Raw genomic sequence first — 23,257 nt, 5'->3', positions numbered from 1 at the left:
AGCTCTCGCTCAGGTGTTCAATATGTGTCACATCTGTCTGCAGCTCGTGTGCACTGAGGTTTTTGTCTGAAATTAAAAATTATCTCCTGAGGCTTGTGTTTTTTCATAATTCATACAAGATCAAGAAGAATAATGTAATCTGCATTAGAGATTTGGTACGTTTGGATGCGTTTGCTCAAAACAGCGACAGCAACAACGTTCCTCGTTGGTTCAGCAGCAATAAAAGTCGAAGCTCGACACCCAGAGAGAGCAGGCAATTCAAGAATGAACCAATCAGCTTTTATTGTCACACAGTTCAAACTGCAGTCGCACAGAGCAGCACATCTTCTTTACAAGACAAATTAAGTTTAGCTCTCTACATAAATCTCAACTCAGCAGCAGTTTAATCAATCGTTTTCGGCACAACACAGTAAATCTTCCAACTCCAGTCTACTTGTTCTGCTTGTAGAAAAGTCACATCTATGATGCAGTTAAGAGTCAGCAAATAGCTGCATTACTGAAAAAGCACAAAAATATATTCTTACATTTACTTTACAAGGATTCATCACTTACTCTACTGAAGGACCATATCAGTGGTTTTGCATGTTCGCTAAAAGAAATCATCTGAATGAATCAGATGCAGCTACAGTATTAAATATAGCAACACCTGTGACTTATCGTCATAAATTTTGGGATGCAAACAGACGTCCACGCAGACACAGTGAAGAGGCAAATCGAAGTGGGGGAAAGAAGAGCATGACGTGTAACAAAGATCGCTCAATCAAACCAACAACGACTGCAACTGGTTGTGGCCATACGCTGTTAATATTCGACTACCAAGGCGCTTCGTTGACAATATTTTCGTCATGCAGGCCCTCAGAGCTTTGCAGGTGAATTAAGAATCATCTGAAGCTCCATTATTAAACACCAGCCGTGCAGCGCTGTCACCAACCCCGCTGGAAATCTCAACCCAATCACCAGAAGCAATGTTAGCCTTCTTCGTTTCTGCAGAACCACAGTTAAGTTTAAACTGGACACTTCTTTATGTTGCAAACTTTGTTTGCTTAGGTTGAAATTTCTATTTCTCTCTTGTCACAATGCTATATTTATGATCCGGTTAGGTTCAGGCACACAAAAGACTTGGTGAGGTTCAGGAAAACATCGTGGTTTGGCTTAAAATACCAACCATACCACCATTTTGTCACAAGTGCGAATGGAGATTTTTTCCTGTGAAAAATGGCCATTTTGACGCCACTAAAACGGATGGAAATGTCCCTGGTTGTCCTTAAAAATATCCACTGGTATGACTCAGACTGCGGTCGGCCACTTAGAAGATATGCTACCTTTGCTGCAGATGACAACATCGGTCGTGTCTGTGGTTTGCAGAAATGTGAACAGCTAACATGATATCCTGGCAGCCAGGAGTCTGTCTGGCCCCAAAACTAAGATTTGTCACAATAAATGACGTGGTCGTTGTTGTTTGCGCCGATTAGCAGGAGAAAAAAAACAAAACATTAGTCAGAGGGTATATGAGGGCTGTTTCTGTCATCAACATCTAAACGGTACTAAAACATACAAAATCAGAGACATGGTCCTTTAAGTCTCAACTTTTTTCAAGCACAAACTCTGAGGCGACTCAAACTCCCAGCTGTCTTTGCTCCAGCCACCGACTCTCTCCTCTACTTCTCTTTGGGCGCCATGTCGTCACCGCCCGACACGTTTCCATCTTCGTCCTCGTCATCGTTCATCCCCTTCAGGTAAGAGCGCTTGAACTCCTGGAACTCCATCTCCTCCTCCGCCTCACTACAGACATCACAGACACACGACAGCAGCGATGGAGAAAAAAACGCCAGCTCAGTCAGAAACAAAGAGATTCAAGATTCAACTGAAAACAAGACTTCTGATATAAACCGACACAAAAGGCCGACATGAAGAACCAGAAAAGAAAACGGGGGTTAGGTGATACTGCTGATGGAGACACAGGATATTAACAGGAGCTAATAGAGGAACGACGGCCTATAAAAGAGCTGATGATGTGATAAAAGATCCTGGAACACGAGCTTGTTCCTGAATCATCGGAACAAAAGCTACAACAGACAGAAAACTTAGATTAAAGAAACAATAAGGCTCGTCATGAATGGACCTGCTCACTGATCTCTGCTCACTGTTCATTCATTCATTCATTCATTCATTCATTCATTCATTCATTCTAAACTCCAGATGCTTCTTTGACAGTCAAACGAGGTCAGGACACATTTGTTTGCTTGAGAAACCACCTTACCTCTCCTTCACTGTTGGCAGCAACAAAGAAAGACAGGAAGAACCAGAAAGTTTAGATTCAGTCGATCAGTTTAGATTTCATTCACCTTTTGTTTACATGTGGGTCAGTCCACACCAGCTCACCCACAAATCAGATTGTTTCCCTTTTTCACTTGTGAATTTTTGATCAGGTTAGTGACCGTCTGTATATTCTCAGTCTCATCTTACACTTGACTGGGTTGAAATCTGAACACCAAAGAAAACCTAAGGATCATTTACAACATGTACTCATTACACAGTTGTTGGTGAACGTATACTAAATATTTTTTCATTTTTATCATTAATATCTCCACTAGTTTTCACTTTGTTGAACCAAATGTTGACAAGTTATTTGGTGTCAGGCAGATTTATGTTTCTTTATCACACCGATTCATTTAAACAAAGTAATATCACCCTCCTTGATTCTGAGGGAGGAGAAAAAGATTCATCCCCTTGAAGCTTTTTATGTGAATTTTTAAAAAAAAGGTTCAATTTGTAGTAAAGTAGATTTTTGAGTCTCAATCCCATCCTGTCAAATACCGACTCTGTGATTGCAGGTCGGCCTGCAGCCACCCTAAAGCTTCAGTATTTGATGAGTTGGGAATGAGAAAAAAAAATCTACTTTACTACAAACTGGACCTTTAATATTCATTTTACATAAACAAAAAAAACAAAAAAAGACATTGTTACTCCACCAGCAATAAATAATACTACTACTGTAGCACAGCTGCAGGATTTTACAGTTTTTATATGAACTTGACAGAAAATCCACAACATGAACCAGAATGGCCGAGATGTGTTGGTATGAAATGACCCATATATGAATAAATGCGTCCATTACATTCTTATTTTAGAGTAAATCATGTTTCACATACAGAATGAAATGTCCTCTCACCTGCATCGGGTTTAGGATGCATCAGTTTGAAGGGAACTTCCAGGCCGACCTCACTGCAACACAAACCAGAACCAACGTTTCTCACTGCAGCTGCGTTCATGAAGAATGAATGAACAATACAAACTGCAACAGTCACGTCAACTACATGTGATCAGCTGCGGCTTCATGTTGATAAATACGCACCATCCTGAACAGAAAAGCCAGAATACTAAAAGCTTTCAAGGTTTAAAATGATTATATATTTCATTGTCTGAAAGATGAGTCGGTGCGAAAATAAAAATCACTAACTTTTATTCAAGAACAGCTAAATTAGGATTAAATTACAAAAGCAGACATGCGGCAGCCATGTTTGTTTTCTATTCAGTCACATCAGTATCAACGACCACTGAAACATTTCATTTCCTGCCTCTGAAAGAAATACATTTCTTCACAAAAGTAATGGAATGACACTTAAAAATATTATAAATACACGCTGTGTAACTGAACAGAGTAACAATGATAAAATGATAAAAAGCAGAACCCACCTTGATCCCATCATCCTGAGAGCGTCGCAAAGACAAAGATGAAAATTAGGACAAGTAGAACAAAATCGGGTGTTAAAATAAAACAGCGACAGCGATCGTAATAAGATAAATACATTATTTTAAAAATCTCGGTTAAAGCAGCTACAAGGAGTTTGTTTTTGTTGATTCTGACGGCGGCAACACAGATATTTGTTCCTAACCAAGTGTTTTTTGTGCCAAATCTAACCAGAGCATGAGCACAGTGTTGTGACAAGAGAGACATAGAAAATTCCTAAAGTTGAAACATTCAGAGAAAATAAATGTTCAGTTTTAACTTATCTGTGGTTTTGCAGAAATGTTCTGAGCTACTCTGGAGATTGGGTTAAAAATTCCTTTTAGTGTGTTTCAACCTGTAATTACTGATTTTTTTGCCATTTAGGGACAGCAGAAACAAAATTTACTTTTTTTAGCGAATATATTACACACACACACACACACACACACACACACACACACACACACACACACACACACACACACACACACACGACTGACCCTCCGATGATGAGCTTCACCATGACCCTGTATGAAACCATGATCCCCATCACTTCCTTCAGCACACCCTCCTTGATACTGAAAGAGAAGATGAGGTATTTTAAGAGCTCCTCATTGATCCGACCGAGCGTCTCTCTGTCAGACTGTTTGCTCACATGCTTGATGAAGCCAGATTGGTGTCTTCATGCTTCAGTTTGCCGTCCAGAGCGATGCCCCGCCTCTCCCTGTTGTTGGCCAGCAGAGGCAGCAGCTTGTAGACTTTCTCCAGGGATGCTCCAGGAGACACCGAGTCCCTGAGACATCAGGACACACACACACACACACCAAACATCAGTCGAACAAACAAAAATAAAAACAGTATCTAATGACTTAATATACACTCGTGAAAAACTCCAGTCAAATCAACATCGTTCACTGTGTCAAAGGATTTCTTCCGGTGTTAATTTCTCAGTGCGCACTGAACACAAGACGCATCTATTGTGTGTAAGCAGGTTATGTAATGTGACTGCTGTGTCTTTGTTTTGGCGAGGAGTGTGTTATAGTCGCCGTTTATCTGCCCTTTGTGTCACGGGCGGAGTCGGATCAAGCAGCAACACACTCGTTCTGATATATGAGCCTTTTATGCTACGTCGTAGTTTATGTTTTTATGGTTACTGCCAGTTGCAGCAGTTCACAGGACTCCAGTGTTTTCTTATGCTTTTATGTTCAAAGTGCCATAAAAGCACCAACTGTGGTAGGTAGCAGAGGGCTCCAGCAGGCAGAGCTTCATCCCTTCAGTCATCATACACAGGATCTCAGCACAGTTTGTGTCCCTGCATCTTTTATTCAAACACTCTCAAACTCTCATTTCTGATAAGGTTGCTGGTTCGGAGGTGGTTGTTTCTTTTTAGCAACGGGGATTTTCAAACACAGATTGCAGAAGAGACAAGAATGTGGACTGAAATCGTCGGCCAATGGCAGACTAATACAAACAGTCTGCATCCTGGGAATCGGACTACAATGACAAGTGTGTTCTGTGAATCCTGCAGAATAAAAAGAAAAAAAACACACACCCTTGTTCCTCGATGTCCACAGCTTTGACGTAGCTGTCGTTGGAGTACAACACCACTGTGGAGATCTGATCCACTGAGGAGGAGACACGGAGAAACATGATGATGATTTCATTTGACACGCAACAAACATTTAGATACTCTACAGTCTTCCTCCTCCGACAGGAAGTATCGTGCTCACCGGAGAGGATGATGTTCTTGATGTTTTTGTTGGAGTTGTTTGTGACGCTCACGTGCACTTTGATGGTCTCCCCGTGGTAGTAAATCTGGAGAAAGTCCGAGAAAACACGTCATCTTTTCATAATACTGACGATGTACGGGCTTATTTTCCCCTTTTATAAAACATCGACTCAAACAGACTTTTCTGCTTCTACTCATCAGTGTAATGTCTGTAGAAAAATGGCATCATCCTCGTACAGACTGGTTCCCTATAAACCTCACTTTCACTGTGATATTCAGTCTGACAGCAGGCGAGATTCATCCACAAAAATAAAGGATGAGTAACGGCACAAGAGGCATCGTTTTCCCCGGTCACCATCCACAGGTAACGGTGGAACAACTGGAATAACTCTACACTGCAAAAGACAAAGAAGCCCACTGATGGAGGAGGCAGAGAAGGTGAAGAGGGAGAGAGATAGAAACCGAGGTGAAACAAGAGTGAACGGACGGCGTTCACTGGATGGAGAGCGCCACAGGGAAACACGAGGAGGGGGAGTTTCCACTTTAATGTGCTTATCAAAGGATATAAAACGCAGCTGCTGAATGTCTTCACATGCGCTGGAAGAAAAAAGCATCACGTTGTGTTTTGAGTGTTTGTGCAGCATCTCACCTCTTTGTCCAGACTGGCCTTTACAATAAGTGGTTTATCCGACATGACAAAGTCCCTGGTGGTTTCAACAGAGGGCGCCACTCCATCGCTCTCTGGAGCGTACTGGACCTTCCTGAGCATCAGCTTCACCATGCTCCTGTGGGACACAGTGGAGGAAAGAGTGGAAATAATAAGATAAAGAACTGAAAATGTCAAAAGACTTATTTTCTGCCACTCAACTGCACGTTTGCGTCCGTTTAAAGACAAATGTAGTGGACGGTGCAGACTTCAAGCTTCACGCTGAGACTCACCGCTTGCGTATTTTAGCGTCCTGGCTCTCAGCGCTGAACGCTTTGATCTCAAACTCCACGGCACATTGCTACAGAAGAAAGAGAGAAGAGGTGTCACCATCCTGTGACATGTTCACTTCATCACTGATTCCTCCGTCGGGTTCTTACCTTGCCGACATCATGGGGCGCTGGCTGAAGGGCCACTGAGCAGGGCAGGTTGTCAGGGAACTGAGACAACAAAACAACACGGCGGTCAATGGATCAGTCTTTCCTTACAGATCGCTTTATTGGGTCATTTTTTCCTTTACTCAGAAACAGTCGAACTATGAAATACTGTGAACTAGCTGCTCCTCCTGTTATTTAAATGGCATCTGAAGCAACGTCCTCGAGCTGCTCAAGGTTCAACTTTTCTTTATCAGCTCAGTGAAACTCAAAAAATGTTTTTGCTATCTTGCTAAAATGCAAACTCGTGTTCTAACGGTGTTCTTGTGAAACTCAACATTTACAGTTAAAGTGATAAATATGTTTAAAAAAAAAAAGGTATTTTGTTTTTTTGACCTACAATGGCCTTAAAATGTGATTGTAGGAACTAATCTGATGACAGAAATCAAACTGAAAACCTTCCGGCGAACAACACCCCAGTAAAAGTTTATCAAATGAGTTGTCAGCTACAGGTAAACGTCCCCGTCTCTTACAGACCACTTCCTGTAATCCCGCCATGATTAAAATGCTGTTCAAGACGATGAGCTAAATGACAACGAGCAGTGAATATTTTACACTTCGCCCTGTAGTGTTAACCCTATCTGAATAAAACCTTTTCTCATGGCGTAACAAGACTTTATAACAGAGAATGGCATGAAAAGAGGACAGTGACAGCTCACATACAGACAGTCAGCAGCTCGCGTCCAGTACAGATACCTGAATAATCTGCTTAAGCACAGTAACAAGGTATTTGTACTTTGTTACTTCCCGCCTCTGTTGGTCTCGTCTCACCTCAAAGAAGAAGGGGTAGGCGTTGTCTCCCAGCTTGCGCAGCAGTTTGGCCTGCACCCTGCTGTGGATTCCCTTCTCGCGCTCCTGCAGAGGTGGATACACCTGACGGGTGGACAGGTACAGCTCCCTGCGGAAGGCGATTCCCATCACGTCCATGTCGTCTCTGCCGTACCGGAAGATGCAGGACAGGGTGACGAAGACTGGAGGGCAGAGGACAGACAGTGATGATCAGGAGTCCTGCAAACACTGAGGCTCAGGGATCAATATGTGGACCTCAACATAGATATTAACAAACTGTTTATCCGTCTACACATTTATCTTGTTCTGTATTATATTTATAGGCATTTCTTTCCTCAGTTTTTGTGTTTTGCACATGCAGGCTACTTCACTAAATGTTTACTGAAACCTGAATCTGGGCACTTCATCAGTATTATGAACTGGCAAAAAGTCATACTCGAGTACAAGTAAAGATATTGTGTTTAAATATTACTTTGGCAAAAGTGAAAGTCCCCCATACAAATAGTACTCGAGTAAAAGTCTTAAAAGTATCTGATATTAAATGTATGCAAGTACCAAAAACACAAGGAAAAGTAAAGTATATGCTACTTCCTCAAAGCCCGGATCTACATCCTGTAAATGTAAAGTGTGTTTGGGTGCTGACCTTTCCTCCCCTGCAGAGCCTCAGGATCGATGATGACGACGCCATCTAGTGGTGAAAAAAAGAAAAAGCTCTTCAGGTGATACAATTGACTTCAACCCTCTTTCTAACCACAATCATTAAAATAGATCCTACAGTTGCTTAAAGACGTATTTAAGTATCTCTGAGGATGTTGTGTAATGAAAGCCTTCCTTTACAAGAAGCTCTTCAGATGTTCTACAGAATAAAAACCACCACTTATCCTTTTAACCAAACAACAAGAGGAGACGCGAGGCAATTATAACATTTCAAAATGGTTTGATGCATCATGAAGAGGACGAACAGCTCTGACTCTGGATATGATCTGGTGGAAAACTCACCCACGGGGTCCACGGAGGTAACACGGTCGACAAAGTCTCTTTTCCCCATGTACACTCCAACCTGAGGCAGGAGAACAGACACAGCGATGAGGATTTGTATCATGATCTCTGACAGCAGAGAGAGACATCGTTTAGCTTCATTTAAAGAAATAAAAGAATTGATTGGCATTTAAAACATTCGAAAATTATTAGATTATGAATTGTAAATATCTGATTTAATCCATTGATGAGATTCTTAATCCCACAGAGCAGCTCTGATCTGCAGTACAAATGTATTTATATATTTAGTCTGTTTACTGCAGCAGACACAATACATCTGAATCATGGAGGCAAAGAATCCATCAAAACTACATTAAAACCACCTTAAAAGAGCTTCCCTACATTTTTATATTCAAAGTTATTGAAGCGCTCGATGAATTATGTTGCTCCGTATAAAAACAAGTAAAGCATCTGTCAATTCTTCAGACCATCAGGCAGCACAACAAAATCAAGTGAGACAAACATCCTGGAGTCATCAGATAAATACTAATTAAATGATACATCTGCGTCCATTGAAACAAAGTTAACAAACGTATTGTTTCAGGTTGTGTTGAGTCATTTCACAGGACATCAGTCTTTGACAGAGACGTGAAACACTCATCCACGGTGAGACGTCTGGTTATCAAACTCCAACACAGCCGCCTGTAATCTGACACAAAGCTGTCCATCACGCACGTGGCTCTGTTCGGCTCACGTTGCTGTCGCCGCCTCGTGAGGATCAGTCAGCTGAGAGGCTGAACTGTTTTACAGAATTAAAAAACGCAGCGAGACGGAAAAAGACAAACATTAACTGATCTGCTGCGTCTGAAGTCGCACTGCCGTGTGTGAGGGAAGACCTGGTGTGTGACAGCAGGCAACCGAGGACATGTACCTGAATACATCTGTTTTCCTTTAGAGCGAAGAAAAGTTCTTGGCATCAAACTAAAATGATGCATCTCGAGCAACAATAAATGAGATGTTGACTACGGCAGCCGAGCTGTAGCTTTTTAGCCAACGAGAAACAACGTGTGAATCAGACAACTTTCTTGCCTGGACTTATCGTTCTTAAATGTAATGACTGTAGAAAAATGACTCCATCCACAAACATTTTTAAATCCTATGAACCTCAATTTCTCTTTGCTGTTCAGTCTGGAAACATTAAGGTTGAATTAGAGCACAAGGGAGGTGAAGAGGCATCGTTTTCCCCGCTCACCATCGCCAGGTGACAGTGGATCAACTGGATAAGAGCCCCTTTCTACAGAACCTGCCTCCTTATTAACACAACCAGCTGTTTTACTCACAACAGTGCGATCAGATTCTGCTTTGAGACATCAGCACCAACAGTAACATGAAATACTATGAGGGGAATATGAAGAGTTGTCCGTTTCACCTCCAAATTAAATGAATTCACAGATAAATTAGTATATTTCCTCGCACCTTAATTTCTCCATGTGCATTGTGTGTGTGAGCTGCAGAGGTTTGGAGAGATCAGCTGCTCCTGACAGATGTAAACAGTAACTGCGTCCTTCTCAGCAACGTCTGCATCTGTTTTTAAAAAGGTGCTACTACATAAATAACGTTTCTTTAGTATATTACTTTCGTTGCTTTTTAAACTTTACAGCCCGTCTTACACCACATTGGTCCCCTTCTTCCATTATTTGATCGTTGTACACCGCGCGCTGCTCCGCTCAGTTAGCAGGTAAGCTAGCAGGTGAGCTAGCAGGTGAGCTAGCCGTTGAGCTAGCCGTTAAGCTAGCAGGTGAGCTAGCCGGTTCGGTTCGGGTGAGGAGTAACGACAGCCGCCTTTTAATCTCCATCTACGGTGTCGGACCCAGAACTCTTCCACAAACTGCTCCTGGGATGTTCTGTTCGGTCACAGTTTGCTCTCTGCTGATATCGGCCTCCATTTTGTAGCGAGGCACCTGTAACGTTTACTGACGACGGGGTCAAAGGTCAAGGTGACGGTGACGTTCAGCGCCCTCTGCTGGATCAGAAGGCGAACTACAACTTCCGGCGGAAGCCCCGCCCCTTCCGGTTTCCATCATAGGACCTTATTTTGATAAAACCTTTGTTTGTTAGTGAGCAGAGACATAAATAATGTGTTGATCCTGTTTGAATTGTGTCGTGAATCACACACACGATGTTTGTAGATTTAAAATAATTTTTTTTTGTGATTGTCATGAAACTAATGAAACATCAGGCTGTGAAAACACGTCGTTATAAAGACAACACAGCAACAGTGTCGTTAGTGAGACGATGTAGTTCACTGAGCGCTTTAACACAAAACTACACGATATTTTAGTTTATTTATGACAAACTGAGACTTTATAGATAGATAGATAACTTTATTAATCCCCATGTGGAAATTAGGTAAAAGGGGAAATTAGGTATAATTGACTTGAAATTATCGTTTATACAAAACAAACATCGTGTGTGTGATTCATGACACGAGTCAAACGGGATCACAAATGTATTTGTCTCCCTTTATTGACTACTGTCCAAAGTAATGGTGCCGTATCGTTCCATTGTACTCGAAAAATAAAACCACCTCTGACACGGAAAAGTGCGTTGGAACGGCCATCGAAGTCGGAAACGTGGGCGAGATCTGCGTAACCCGAGTTCGCCGACATAAACGCAGGTGACATCACAGCAGTATGGCGGCACACACAGTGAACTACTACTTTTTATAGTAGTGTTTGTTTGTGAAACGTGCTGTAAATACAATTTGTAGTTTTCATTTTCTCTTTTATTCAGTTGATCAGTGCTCAATAGAGTCTGTGCCATCAGGGTCCATTATACCGAGAGAAGGCAGACGTCTCTACGGCTGAAAACTCTGCAGCTCACACCGAAGCTGTCTACATGTATGAGCAGCTCTACAGGTGAGAGGATAAATATGTGTTCTTGATTTTTGTGGCCACATAACGTAATCTGACTTTCAGATTTTGTGCTCATTTCACGTTCTACTGTGGACACCTGCAAATATTCAAAGTACGAAGGTTTGTGGTCGATGTCGTTTCATCTGAGATTCTTCACTCACCGACTTGTCCTTGCAAATCTTCTTGAAAACGACATTTTTTGGACTCATGTTGGAGCAGATCGAGGGCGACGAGTCAGCAGCACCTGGGAGAGAAACAGAGACACGGAAAGATGAGTGTCGTTCACGCCGAGGATGCTGGGATATCATGTCAACACCAGTTTTTGAGATGACTAAATTTGTCCCAATGGCCTTTTAAAAACATCATTAGTTAAAAATGTGTTTAGAAATAACTAACAAGTGAGATTAAGTGAATTTTGATGTGCCAGTTTGCATATTTATCTACTGACCTGATACAATCCCCTCATTACCTTGTCTCATAATGTTAAATATATCTAAACAATATATAAAATCATCTGAGTCCTTCTGTCCTCACTGCTTTTCATCACAAAGTGACGCCCTCACACGTAAACACCTTCAAACATGTCAAACTCGAAGCTCTCAGACTGAAAAATACATGTTTTCTTGTTTTTTTTCAAATTAGATTTATGAAGCAGTTTCTTCATGTAGCACATGTACATCATGTCTTTTGCACATATTAACAAGAAAAGGCACAGAAAGTGTGATCAGAGGGGTGAAACTGAGCAGGACGCTGCTTCTGGGAACATTTTCTGCCATTTAATTTTTAAAATGTGTTATTTTCCTTCTGTAAGCACCAAAAAAACAAACCTGCCTCCTCTGCAAGTGAACTGGGGCGGAGGCAGAGTTATTACAGAAGAAGACAACACCTGTGCGTTAGTGGTGCTTTGGCGGCCTCTGCTGGCACAAATACAAACTGCACTAATAAAAATGAATATAGTAAACATGCACCAAAAAAAAATCCTTTGAAGAAGAATAAAACATGATTATCTAAAATCCTCTCTGTAAAGATGAACGACTTCCTGTTGCTGAGCTGAGACTTTAACACTCTGAACTCTGCAGAGCTTCTTAATCCTGTTAAAAGCTTCTCAGACGAGTTTCACTCCTCAGCAGCTGAAGACTGTTCAAACTAACTTCCCGAGATCCTTCAGGACTCAGTGACATGATCACAATCTGTAAAGATTTAGATGTAATTCTCAAAACAAGTAATGTTGGAAGGTCTGCATTAAAAAAAGCACGTTTGCTGCAAATCCAGCTGTAAAAACATGTTAAACTTGTTCACATTTCACTTTTTCACTTCTATTTGTCTGCCTTTATATCAACAAGCCTTACATATCTTTACTGTACGTCTCCATCCAGATCTTATATATTTTATGGTCTAATCAATTTTATTTGCAGCTCAGAACCAGATTTATCAGCAGCTTTACATTATGACGAACATATGAAAACCTTTATATTTGATTTGGATTGTCTCCATTTCTGAGTCGTTCTGTTTGTTATTGAGCTCCAGAAATCCTATGATTTCATTGATTGATGTGATCAATTATTATTTTCATGTCATGCACATACGGTGTCCAACCTTCCTGGGTTTACAAGACACTAAAAGTACAGTTGCAGCAGTCAAACAGTTAATTTAACTACAAAATTACAAATTATTTTGCAGCTCGGTCTTTAAGAAAATATTCTGCTTCCTCTCCCGAGAAAAACTGCAACAAAAAAACCTGAACCTCAGTCTTAATTTCGCCACCAAACAAAGTCTGCCTCATAATCTTTGCTTAGACCATCTGTCAACAGACAGACATGAGAAACATCTTGCTCCTAATGTCCTGAATATCACAAAGTAACCTGCTCTGATCAAATTAATGACAAGTTGTTCAGGTAGAATAAGGATTTCAGCTCTTTCACCCAAGGACGAGCATGTGAGATGTCCCAATTAAATATCTTTTTAGTGATGTATTTAATTTTTAAGTGAACAAATGTGTCAGTGTGATGAAATTAAATCCCCTCCCTCAACACATAAATGTGCATTTTCTTGATTCTGGATTCATTTTAGACTTTCAGATCTAAAAAAAACAAACAAAAGGACTGAAACACATGAAACATGTGAGAGCGGAGATGTTTTGTCAGAGTCAGACTCACCTGTGTTGCAGCAGTAGAGTTGTGGTGTGTGGTCGGATTGGAGGAGGAGACAGCCGAAGCTCTATAAGTAAACACCTGCTGTCCGTCACAGCCTCCCTCGGCCCCCGTCGGCCAATCAGGTGACCCCGGCTGTGAACTTTGACCAACCCTCAGCACTCAGCGCTGGACCACAACGTCCAGACAGACAGACGGACGGACGGACGGATGCAGACTTCCTGGGAATGAGCCGACTGAGAGGATTGAAGCCGGTTCCCCCTCAGTCAGCACAACAGGGCCGGATTAGAGAGAGAGAGAGAGACATAGAGGGAGATGGAAACAGGGGAGTAAGGAAAACATACGACTACATTAAAACAATAAATATTAAATATTCTGCACAGATTGTCTCGATACACACAGATTAATCCAACCCCCCAAAACACCTTTAAGTGTATTTTAATCTGAATTATGTTGTTTCAAAGCTCCTCTGATTGGTTAGTTCAGGACTCATGATGTAAACAACCAACAGTTTGGGTTTTTGTTTGTTTGGAGTGATGTCACCACACGTGAAGACCTTTAAGGTATAATGTACCTGCTGAAACTATTTAAACTCATCGTTGAACCAAATGTAATCCTCTACATGGTCGACACACATATGTATACCAGAACTTTTCCACCACGTGACAAACCCACAACCACGGGCCATGAACCTCTGCAGTCCAGGTACATTTGGGTTTCTCTGCCTCCGTCTTTGTCTTTCTTCCTCTCTCTGAACACTCGTGGTGTCATTTTACTTTGTTCAGCAGAAACTCAGCTACAAGTCCGACTTCTTGTTTGAAATACAAGAAACTTGACACATGCACTTACAAAAATGTGCAAATCTTCAGATGATCATTCAGAATATTATTATAGAAACATTCAAAGAAATTACACGTGAAGTAATTTCTCTTGTTTTTGTTCCCTTTTCATTGAAAGTTTCTGCCTGTAAATCTCTGAGAATAATATTAATCCACAGTTTTAAAGATTTTTCTTTTAGAAGAAATAAATGATTACAAGACGCACATCAACACTTTTAGCTGGTTTCATCAGTTTGTTGCAACATAATATATAAATGAAGTCACGTCACAATAACTCCAGACAGCATGTTCACCTCCTCCATCACAAAAATGGGAATAGTCAAGTAAAGTGTCGCTGAAGTCGTCGTTACCGTTGAACTCCGGGTTTCAGTGAAACCGGTGAATTTACATTTTACTTTGCAGGAATGTGTCAACAGTTTTCAGACTTTTGACATCCAGAGTTCGTCCAGAGGCAGCCTGAAGGTTGAGCAGCAGGTTTGATCCAGTCTACAGTGTGTGTGTGTGTGTGTGTGTGTTTGTGTGTGTGTCTATACATAGACAGAGTGATGCTGTGGAGCTTTAATCCACTGTTCTGCCTGTCAGCAGGTAAACAGACAGAGGTGGATTACTGCCCTGCAGCGCATTAATCATCATTATTACACGGGATTACCACACACACACACACACACACACACACACACACACCATGACATACAACATGCACGTGCAGGAGTGAACGTGTGTCGTTTACGCTGAACCTTCATTTTAATCTGCTTCATTTAGTATTTCTGATCAGCATATAGACACTCAGTGAACTGTCGAAAACACACCAACATTCATCTGAAACCAGACACGAAGACATTTCAAAGTGTTTATTATTGTTTTTGGCAGCAATTCATGAGGACGTGTCGGAAAGAGACCCACGGGCCCCACGGGTCGGCACCAAACACCTCAGAGAGACACAAAACAGCTATAAAGAGGTGAAAAATATCTACAATTAGACACACAACAGCTACAAAGAGATGCAAACCGACCACAACGAGACACAAAATGACTACAAACAGACACAAACAACTGCAAAGAGACACAAAAGGACTATCGAGAGATGTGATTTAGAGTTGACGTGAGAAGGACGGGAGCCTGTGATCCGTCATGATGGTTGTACTGGGTTAAACTGTCAGACACCAGCTGCACCAGTGTCAGAGGCTTCACAGGATGAGTTGTTGTTGTTGACAGATGAACTCTACATTTACTATCTTAGTATTTACTTTGTAAACGTGCTGTATAGAAGGGTTGAAGTGGTGTCCATGTTTGTGTTCAGTTGCATTTCCCCCAAATATTCACATGTGAGAATAAGAAGCTAACAATCAACCAATCAAAGTAAGTTTCAGAGAATTAACACAGATCATCTCACTGTTCGAGTTCAAGATAAAAATGTAAAGTTTAACAGTCCGAAAACTTTACGACTTAAACAATTTGTAAGAAAAAAACAACAAAAACAAGCAGAAAACTCATCTGTCGTGTAAAACAAACTTTATTCAGATTCTAATAAACTGCCGACTGAATTACACAATCACCAACAATCACCTACAAATCTTTCTCAAGACTCAGATTCAAGATTTCACTCAAAAACTCTAAAAAAATAAGCAAATATTTCAAAAGGACAGAAAAAGAAGGTCTGTAGGTCGTCAGACGTGAACACAGTGTGTTTACAGTACATGTGAGGATGAGTGTGTGTGTGTGTGTGTGTGTGTGTGTGTGTGTGTGTGTGTGTGTGTGTGTGTGTGTGTTTGTTATCATCACAAACAGCTGGTCCCCTCAAAACAAAACAACAAGGTATTTGTGGGGTTCTGGTTTTGTTATAGTGGTTTACATGCACTTACAGTCAGGACCGGGTTAACGTTGGGTCCAGTAAATGAAAGTGAGCCTATACAATGTCCTGTGAGAGTGTGCGGATGGTGCGACACGCGTGTTTACACGTAAGCTCGGGCGTCTGGATCTGACTTGGCTGTAGCTGTGTAGACCTTTCCTTGTGGGTTTCCATAGAGACTGCAAAACAAGAAAGAAGAAGTCAGACTCGGACTTTAAGAGAAAATCATCGGCAGTAATCGATGAATAATCCGTGAAACACGTTGGGCTTTGAATTATTTAATGTATTGATCATAAGATCTCAGTTGAAGCGCGAGGCTCGTACCCTTTCTTGCCTCCAGATGACACTTTTTTACAGGCGGAGCAGAGCAAAGCTCCACCCAGGATGCTCAGACTGGCTGCACCCCATCCCAAGAACAGGCCGGTACCCAGCTCAAACCTGCAAACACACACGACACAGTGAAACCACATCCTGCCACACAGCATGAAAGATTCATAGATCAAGACTTTAAGTTCTGAGGGAGGAAAACAACCGAGAAATAAAGATAATCAGCTGTTCTCGCTGCTCTCCACACATCCTCATACTGTCCCCGATACAACAAACACGTTTCAGTAATAGTTTAAGTAAAATAAACAAATTTTATATTCAGTAAATTAATCAAGAAATCATGAAGAGATCAGTTCTTGCCATATAAAGTTACAGCACCAGAATCTTGTCTGAGAAAAGTCATATTTGTGAAATATCTCTCATGTTTGTTCTGTTGACTCTTCTTCTCCTTTCTCAAAGCAGCATCTTTGTTTAATACGAAACGCTGTCGGTCATTAAGTGTCGGAGTCGACTCACTTCATGCCACCGTAGAACGGGTCGTAGAAGTCCTGCACGACTCTGTATGCGTACCAGGAAACTGCGACCATGCAGCACAGACCTGCAGCACACAGACAAACAAAACATTACAGGTTAATTACAGCTAATCTCCCACTCAGAGCACCAAACGAGCGTTTAACTAAAGATACTTAACACAACTCTGAACACAGCGACACACCTCCGTTAGATTATTAATGTTCTGATCAAAAATGAAGCATTACATTTGTTTACAAACAACATGACACATCAGACTCAATGTCAAATAATACTTTCAAAACACGAGTGTGATTTCCATCCAGGAGGATCTCAGAGTCTTATACTTTCATATACGACTGTAACAGCTAGACAATATGAAATCTAATGTTTTTATAATTTAGTCCAGTCCGTTTCTGGCCAAACACACAAATATGAGGCATCTTTAACTTATATAATGTACAGGAGAAAAGAAGATGTAAGTGACAGATGTGCTGCAGTGTTAGTGTCACTATAGCAACATGAAGCTGCTGCCGGTCATCAACACGGCCTTTAATTACAAATGTGAAAAATTTAATGTGAAACAAAACGAAATTAAATTCCACGGCTGCATTGATCATTAAAGGATCGATCAACATGTGCAAAGATATTCTAGATATTTGTCGTCATGCTGTTGTCAATGTGTTTTAAACAGTGTGTTAGCAACTGAAAAACATTAAGTAACTAATAAAAATACTAACTGATTCCTGTTAATGACAAAAGGGTTAAAAAAGGGAATTTTAAAACTGTTGCGCCTTCTTGTCGTACTTGTCGCTGTAGTGATTGTCCCACGAGAGGAAACACCGGCAGGATCTGAGACCCCTGAGTTTTGTTCTTCGTGTTTCATATGAAACTCGTTTACTTTGAGTAAAGATTTCTCTGGTTTGAACATCGTTTGAAACATTAGTGAAAGTGTAAGTACGGTATGTCATATGTGTTAAGGTCATTTAAATAAAGAAATATCTCTTGTGGTTTGGACAAAAAACTGAATACATTCACAACTATTTACTACTCTGAAGGGAAATATATGTATGAGAATGTGTCGCACATGATTACAAGATGGTTCACTGACATTTTTTTAATTCATTTTTTTATATTTTAGCTTTTGTTGACTCACCAGCGAGGATGCTGAGGATTCCTCCGGTGGCGGCGATCTTGGCCTTGGATTGTTCGGTGGCCGAGCCGATCTTGATGCACTTGAGTCCGAGCAGAGACACAATCATGGAGCCGAGGCCGAACAGCAGAGAGATGATCATCAGAGCGCGACACGCCTGCACGTGACCTGCACAGAAGAGACAGAGTCTGCGTTCACATCATGAATGAAGTCACAGAGGAGCTTCTCCTCGTCTGCAGAGGATGTGATGTAGATAAACAGAGTTCTGCATGTTAATCTTCTCCAGGGAGGTTAGAGATGATGCTGATGATCAGATAAACTGTGATTATCAGTGATATCAGCAACACCACTGGACTGACGAAGGACACTTGTCTGAACTGACTGGTCACAATACGCAGACTTCACCTTTAAATGCAACTATCTGAAAATCGAAACAAAAACATAATCTAGTCCAATTTATCTAATAGAAAATAATTAATAGAAACATAAACTTAAACCAATTATTTGTAGGACTGCCTGTTTAATGGAAAAATGAGCAAAAGCACAATTTAACCAGTGTGCAACGTTCGAATCACAAGAAGCTGTGAAAATCATCATCACAGCGACGTATCGACGAGCTGCACAGACCTCACGACCCACAGACACAAACACAGCTTATAAGCTAAATTCTTAAGTACAGGAGGTGAAAGTTGAGCCAGAGATATCTAATAAAGCACGTGGGTTTCAACAGACACACTTTTAGCTTCAAAATCAATGAAATGTTTCAACTACATCCATTTTAAACTTTGTTAAATCAAATCTAATCTGCTAAAATCCACCTCACTGGTCTCGCAGCTGATCTAAAGTGGAATATGTTGAAAAAAGAAAAAGAAAAGGGATGAACAGGAAGTAAGAAGTGTGTGTGTGTGTGTGTGTGTGTGTGTGTGTGTGTGTGTGTGTGTGTGTGTGTTACAGTACCCAGCTGTACTGCTGCAGTCACTTATTGACTAAGATGACCTCTAATGATCATAAAAAGCTGCCACACCTGTTTATGAGCCTCACAGAGTTTCAGCAGAGAGCAGACGGGACCGAACGATGAATCAGTCGAGTGTCGCTCAAACCACCTGATCCGGTTTGTTACATAAGACGTATTTAAATTAAATAATAATACGTCTTTGTTCGAGTGCATCAAGTAAAACACTCAGACATGTGTCTGAAATGATCCACAAGTTGTTTTTGATGCCGAAATATTTTATTTGTGATTTGACTTAAAGGAAGAGTTCACCCAAAACTGTAAATCCAGTCATCGTTTCCTCCTCCAGCATGTTGATGGAAAGTCAGGTGAAGTTTCTTAGTCCACAAAACATTTCTGGAGCTGGAACTGAAGTAGCTGGAGAGTAGTTGTGTTAAAACGTCATGCTGAAATCTTCACCGTATCTTCGCTGCTATAGTGAAGATTTCAGCTTTTAAAGGGTGTAAATAACGTCTTCTCCGATCAGTTTGTGATCTCGGGGCTTCTGCAGACTCAGATCACAGCAGACGAGCTGTACGGAGACATTTTATGTTGGTTTTTTAGTTGTTTTTTCCGTTTTAAATCAAGACTCCAGCTTCTTCAGTTGTTCTGCAGAACGCTGCGACGCTGTTTGTCTGTGAAGCTACAAAACTTCACCTCAAGTGCTTCCACTAAACTATATTTTGCAGGCACAATACTTTTTACTCCACTACATCGATTTGAAAACTTAATTTACTAGTTACTTTACATTTAGATTACATACTGCATCAAAGCTAAAGCAGCTCATTTTTAAATGAATTCATTTTATCAGCAATCAGATTTAAAAACCTGCTAATTTCAAGTAACTTAGTTCAATGTCAGATACTTCTGCTACTTCTTGTATGGGCGACTCTCTCTTATACCAAAGTATTATTTGAATAGAATAATTTGACTTTGAGGCACTTTTTAAAACACTGCTTTCCATCAGCATCAGTAAAATCGCTGTTAGGGGTCAAATTCTTTCCCTAAACTTCACAGAAACAACTAAAAATTACTTCTAACATCCATTACAAATATATTTCTTACATCTAAACCCAGTAAAAGCTGATTCAAGCTAAAGTGAAGAGGCGACACTTCCTCTGTTTGGTCTCTTCAGGCGTTTCCCTCCATTTTATTGTCAGTGGATGAATCGGCTCAAAATGGCGCCCAAAAGTCAATCTTACAGTGTGACGCATCATGTGAGAAGCAAAACATTGAATTTAATTAACTTCATTATTAGCAGCACAACAAATATCACGGTGATGTTTTGTCTTTGTCAGAGTTTAACAGGAACAGATTTTCAGTTTTTAGGCGGGAAGCTTCTTCCCAACCTTTGGTCGAGTCGATCTGAAATGGTGCCACATGGCACGCTGGCCTATTTCCTCTGTGAAGGATCCGATAAGCTTTCAAATAAAATGTTCAAAAACCTTTTATGTGAGACCAAAGTTTTATGAGTTAGAAGCTCCACTGAACATCAGTGAGGTTCAAAACTACAACGTAATTTTTTCTTTTTCTTTTAAATTGTATTTTGCGCTCAGAAGCGGAAACCTGGTAGATCATTAATGTCCTTTAGCTTTATGACCTCATTATATGAGGAACTTGACCTCAATGCTCCTTCTCAACCGACCAAGTTACTTAATCATCCTCTTTTTTTTACCTACGATCAATGAAAACCTTCTGAACCTTCTAAGAAGTCATTTAATTCAACAGTTTATGAAGCACGACTGACTGATTCATCCCTTATTTAATGTTCTCGTTGATCCTCTAAATGTCACTTTTAAAGATGTCGAGGTCTAGAAACATGATCAAATGTCTTTTTTTTGGAGAATTTGATTCAGTTCGAGATCATTTAGGACTTGATTATCTTTGCTTTATTGAAAAATTGTGAAATGTCTGTTTCTTCAGGAGGAATCTAAAGTTTGAAAGATCTTATTTGTAAGAAAGTTGACTTTTGAGTCTCATTTCCAACTCGACGCTTTGTGATCGACGTCGGGGCGGCAGCCATCCCAAAGTGTCAGAGCGAGTTCAGAATGAGACTCAACAATCATCTTTCTCACTTTGCCGTTGTACTTATGATCTCTATTTCATCAGACACACAGTTTTGAAACTCAGCGGTTCGGTGTTCTCGTCTTACCTGGGAGGGCGAGCATCGATTCAAAGTCCCTACACTCGGCGATGCCGGCACTGTTTTCGGCGCAGGAGTGCCACAGGTTCTCAAACTGCCTCAGGGAGATGATGACGCTGCCGGAGATGGTGGAAATCTTCCAGTAGTCGTTAACCAGCGACGCTCCGGTGACCATCCAGCTGATTAGGCTCATGATGAACCCCGTCGCTTCCAAAGCCGTCGACATGATGGCAACGTTTACAGAAAACTCTTCCGGTGACACAAAGAAATCCAACTAGCGTAAGGAGAGCAGGGTCACAAGGCCGGGTCGTCCTCGGTGAAGCCTCAGTGGGTGCAGTCGCAGGCAGGTTGGGTGGTCGGAGGCTCTGGTCTCTCTCCTTCAGTTATTCTTGTTAATCTGATGTCTGTTGCTCGAACAGGAGGACTTTACACTCTGACAGGGGCCATAAACTGCTGGGAGCCGCTCCCTGTAGCTCCCCACCGCCTCCTACTGAGTATTGATGATGATGATGATGATGATGATGATGACAGCGAGTCTCCAGCCACACCTTAAATAACCTTGAACCATCCACACAACCCAATCACCAGAGTAAATGTTAGCTAAGTCTGCAGAAGCACAGATAAGTTCAAGCTTCTTGTTGCAGCTTCACGTCTGTTTAGGTTGATTTTTCTGTTTCTCTCTCGTCACAACGTTGTGCTCATGCTCTGGTTGTGGTTCACACACAAAAACCACCTGGTTCCACTTCCACTTCCCTGTGCAAAATCATCAGTTTTGTTCACCACAAACACGGTTGAAAATGTCCCCCACGTCTCCTTTAAGGGATCACGTGACTTCACACTTAGAAATGTTTGAACTGTGGTCGCCTGTTTGCCGTCCTCGTGGTCCGCAACTCGCCACGTACAAACGTCGACGTATCTGTGCTTTGCAGGAACGTTGACACTGGACCTGCTGTTAGTCGTCATTTTGACGGCTGGATTCCAAACTCTGTGGTCTCTCATGATAAATACACAATATAGACAGTGAAGCATTTGTTTAAACTAAAATCCCCCTCACACATACACACACAAACGACAGAGGCTGTACAGTATGTGCCATCATATTATTTCCTGTATGTTGTGGTTGTAAAATTCTTACAATATTTACGTTGGAGACTCCAGATGAGCCCACCTGCCTCTCCCTGAACTGTTTATCTTTTTCATTATTGTGTTTTTTTTGTGCAAAAAAGAAAATGTTGGAAACAACAACAGCTATTTTAAGAAGGTTAAGTCAAAGTACTTGGTGTCAGAACTTGAGAGCTATAACACAAAATGTAATCTATGTTATGTTCGTCAAAGTAGCGGCGCGGCGGGGCGGAGATCACCTACATCGCTCCTGAACGGATCCGGATCATCAGTCTTGGATGAAAATGGAAGTTTTCTGATGATCGACGATGATAGTTGCCACCACGTGAAAAAGTGTTAATTTAACAGTGGCAAAATCTGTGCGGTCGAAATACTGACGGTAACAAATTATTATTAATCATTTTAAATGTAAGTACACTTTTAGGAAAAGTCAGGTACCAGCAGCTATTGTAACTTTTAATTCAACAAAGTTATACTCCGATTCGATCGGTCCTGGACAGTCGACTGGACACTACTCAGCTTTTTTTGTCAGAATGCCGATAAGATAAATTAATTTAAAAATGTGCTGCTTTGGCTCTGATGCAGCGTCCTCACACACAAAGTCCCGCCCACAAAGCTGATCTGATTGGTAACATGTCACAATCAATATCCTCTAAACACTGAGTAATCTGCAAAGTAACTAGTAACTAAATGTATCAAATAAATGTAGTGGAGAGGAAGTTAAAGTAGCGGAAAATGTAAATACCTGGAAATTGTACTGAAGAACAGAACCTGAGTAAATTGCACTTTGGTTTATTTCATCACTGATTGTTTGACATTTTGACACAAAGAGTCTCATTTTTAATTTTTTTTTTCAGTCTCCTTGATTTTTAATAATCGTGTCAGCCCTGAA

The 23,257-nt window shown here is 41.0% G+C and overlaps 2 protein-coding genes across 4 annotated transcripts; both read right to left on the bottom strand.

Annotated features, from left to right (window-relative positions):
* Positions 1-897: 897 nt before the first annotated feature.
* saga (S-antigen; retina and pineal gland (arrestin) a) lies at positions 898-11,498 on the bottom strand. 3 transcript variants are annotated; one of them, XM_073491190.1, is made up of 15 exons: positions 11,443-11,498; positions 8,388-8,448; positions 8,032-8,076; positions 7,371-7,570; positions 6,546-6,605; positions 6,399-6,466; positions 6,109-6,244; positions 5,461-5,545; positions 5,283-5,355; positions 4,386-4,523; positions 4,231-4,308; positions 3,697-3,711; positions 3,173-3,225; positions 2,261-2,270; positions 898-1,782 (listed from the first exon to the last, which is right to left on the bottom strand). In XM_073491190.1, the coding sequence occupies exons 1-15, from the start codon at positions 11,488-11,490 to the stop codon at positions 1,659-1,661; spliced, it is 1,194 nt and encodes a 397-aa protein (XP_073347291.1). In that variant the 5' UTR covers positions 11,491-11,498; the 3' UTR covers positions 898-1,658. The 3 variants fall into 3 exon arrangements, with proteins under 3 accessions (XP_073347291.1, XP_073347292.1, XP_073347290.1); XM_073491191.1 differs by lacking the exons at positions 2,261-2,270; positions 3,697-3,711 and having other exon boundaries at positions 898-1,772; positions 3,153-3,225; XM_073491189.1 differs by lacking the exons at positions 2,261-2,270; positions 3,697-3,711.
* A 4,271-nt stretch (positions 11,499-15,769) lies between these two features.
* On the bottom strand, positions 15,770-21,642 carry cldn15la (claudin 15-like a). The gene is made up of 5 exons (XM_073491559.1): positions 21,253-21,642; positions 18,113-18,277; positions 16,963-17,044; positions 16,444-16,557; positions 15,770-16,298 (listed from the first exon to the last, which is right to left on the bottom strand). The coding sequence occupies exons 1-5, from the start codon at positions 21,467-21,469 to the stop codon at positions 16,223-16,225; spliced, it is 654 nt and encodes a 217-aa protein (XP_073347660.1). The 5' UTR covers positions 21,470-21,642; the 3' UTR covers positions 15,770-16,222.
* Positions 21,643-23,257: the final 1,615 nt, after the last annotated feature.

The sequence above is a fragment of the Pagrus major genome, chromosome 21 (genome assembly GCF_040436345.1).
Source record: "Pagrus major chromosome 21, Pma_NU_1.0".
NCBI classification, from domain to species: Eukaryota; Metazoa; Chordata; class Actinopteri; order Spariformes; family Sparidae; genus Pagrus; species Pagrus major.
This window is presented reverse-complemented; position numbering and strand designations above follow the sequence as displayed.

What these genes read in the sequence shown, in the direction of transcription:
- cldn15la (XM_073491559.1), bottom strand. Translation starts at nt 21,469, where the DNA reads ATGTCGACGGCTTTGGAAGCGACGGGGTTCATCATGAGCCTAATCAGC. An exon ending in AATCCTCAGCATCCTCGCTG is followed by an intron (nt 17,045 to 18,112) that starts GTGAGTCAACAA and finishes TGTGTGCTGCAG; the next exon opens with GTCTGTGCTGCATGGTCGCA. An exon ending in TCATCTGGAGGCAAGAAAGG is followed by an intron (nt 16,299 to 16,443) that starts GTACGAGCCTCG and finishes CTTGTTTTGCAG; the next exon opens with TCTCTATGGAAACCCACAAG.
- saga (XM_073491190.1), bottom strand. Translation starts at nt 11,490, where the DNA reads ATGAGTCCAAAAAATGTCGTTTTCAAGAAGATTTGCAAGGACAAGTCG. An exon ending in TACCTCCGTGGACCCCGTGG is followed by an intron (nt 8,077 to 8,387) that starts GTGAGTTTTCCA and finishes TTTCACCACTAG; the next exon opens with ATGGCGTCGTCATCATCGAT. An exon ending in CGCCCCATGATGTCGGCAAG is followed by an intron (nt 6,467 to 6,545) that starts GTAAGAACCCGA and finishes TTTCTTCTGTAG; the next exon opens with CAATGTGCCGTGGAGTTTGA.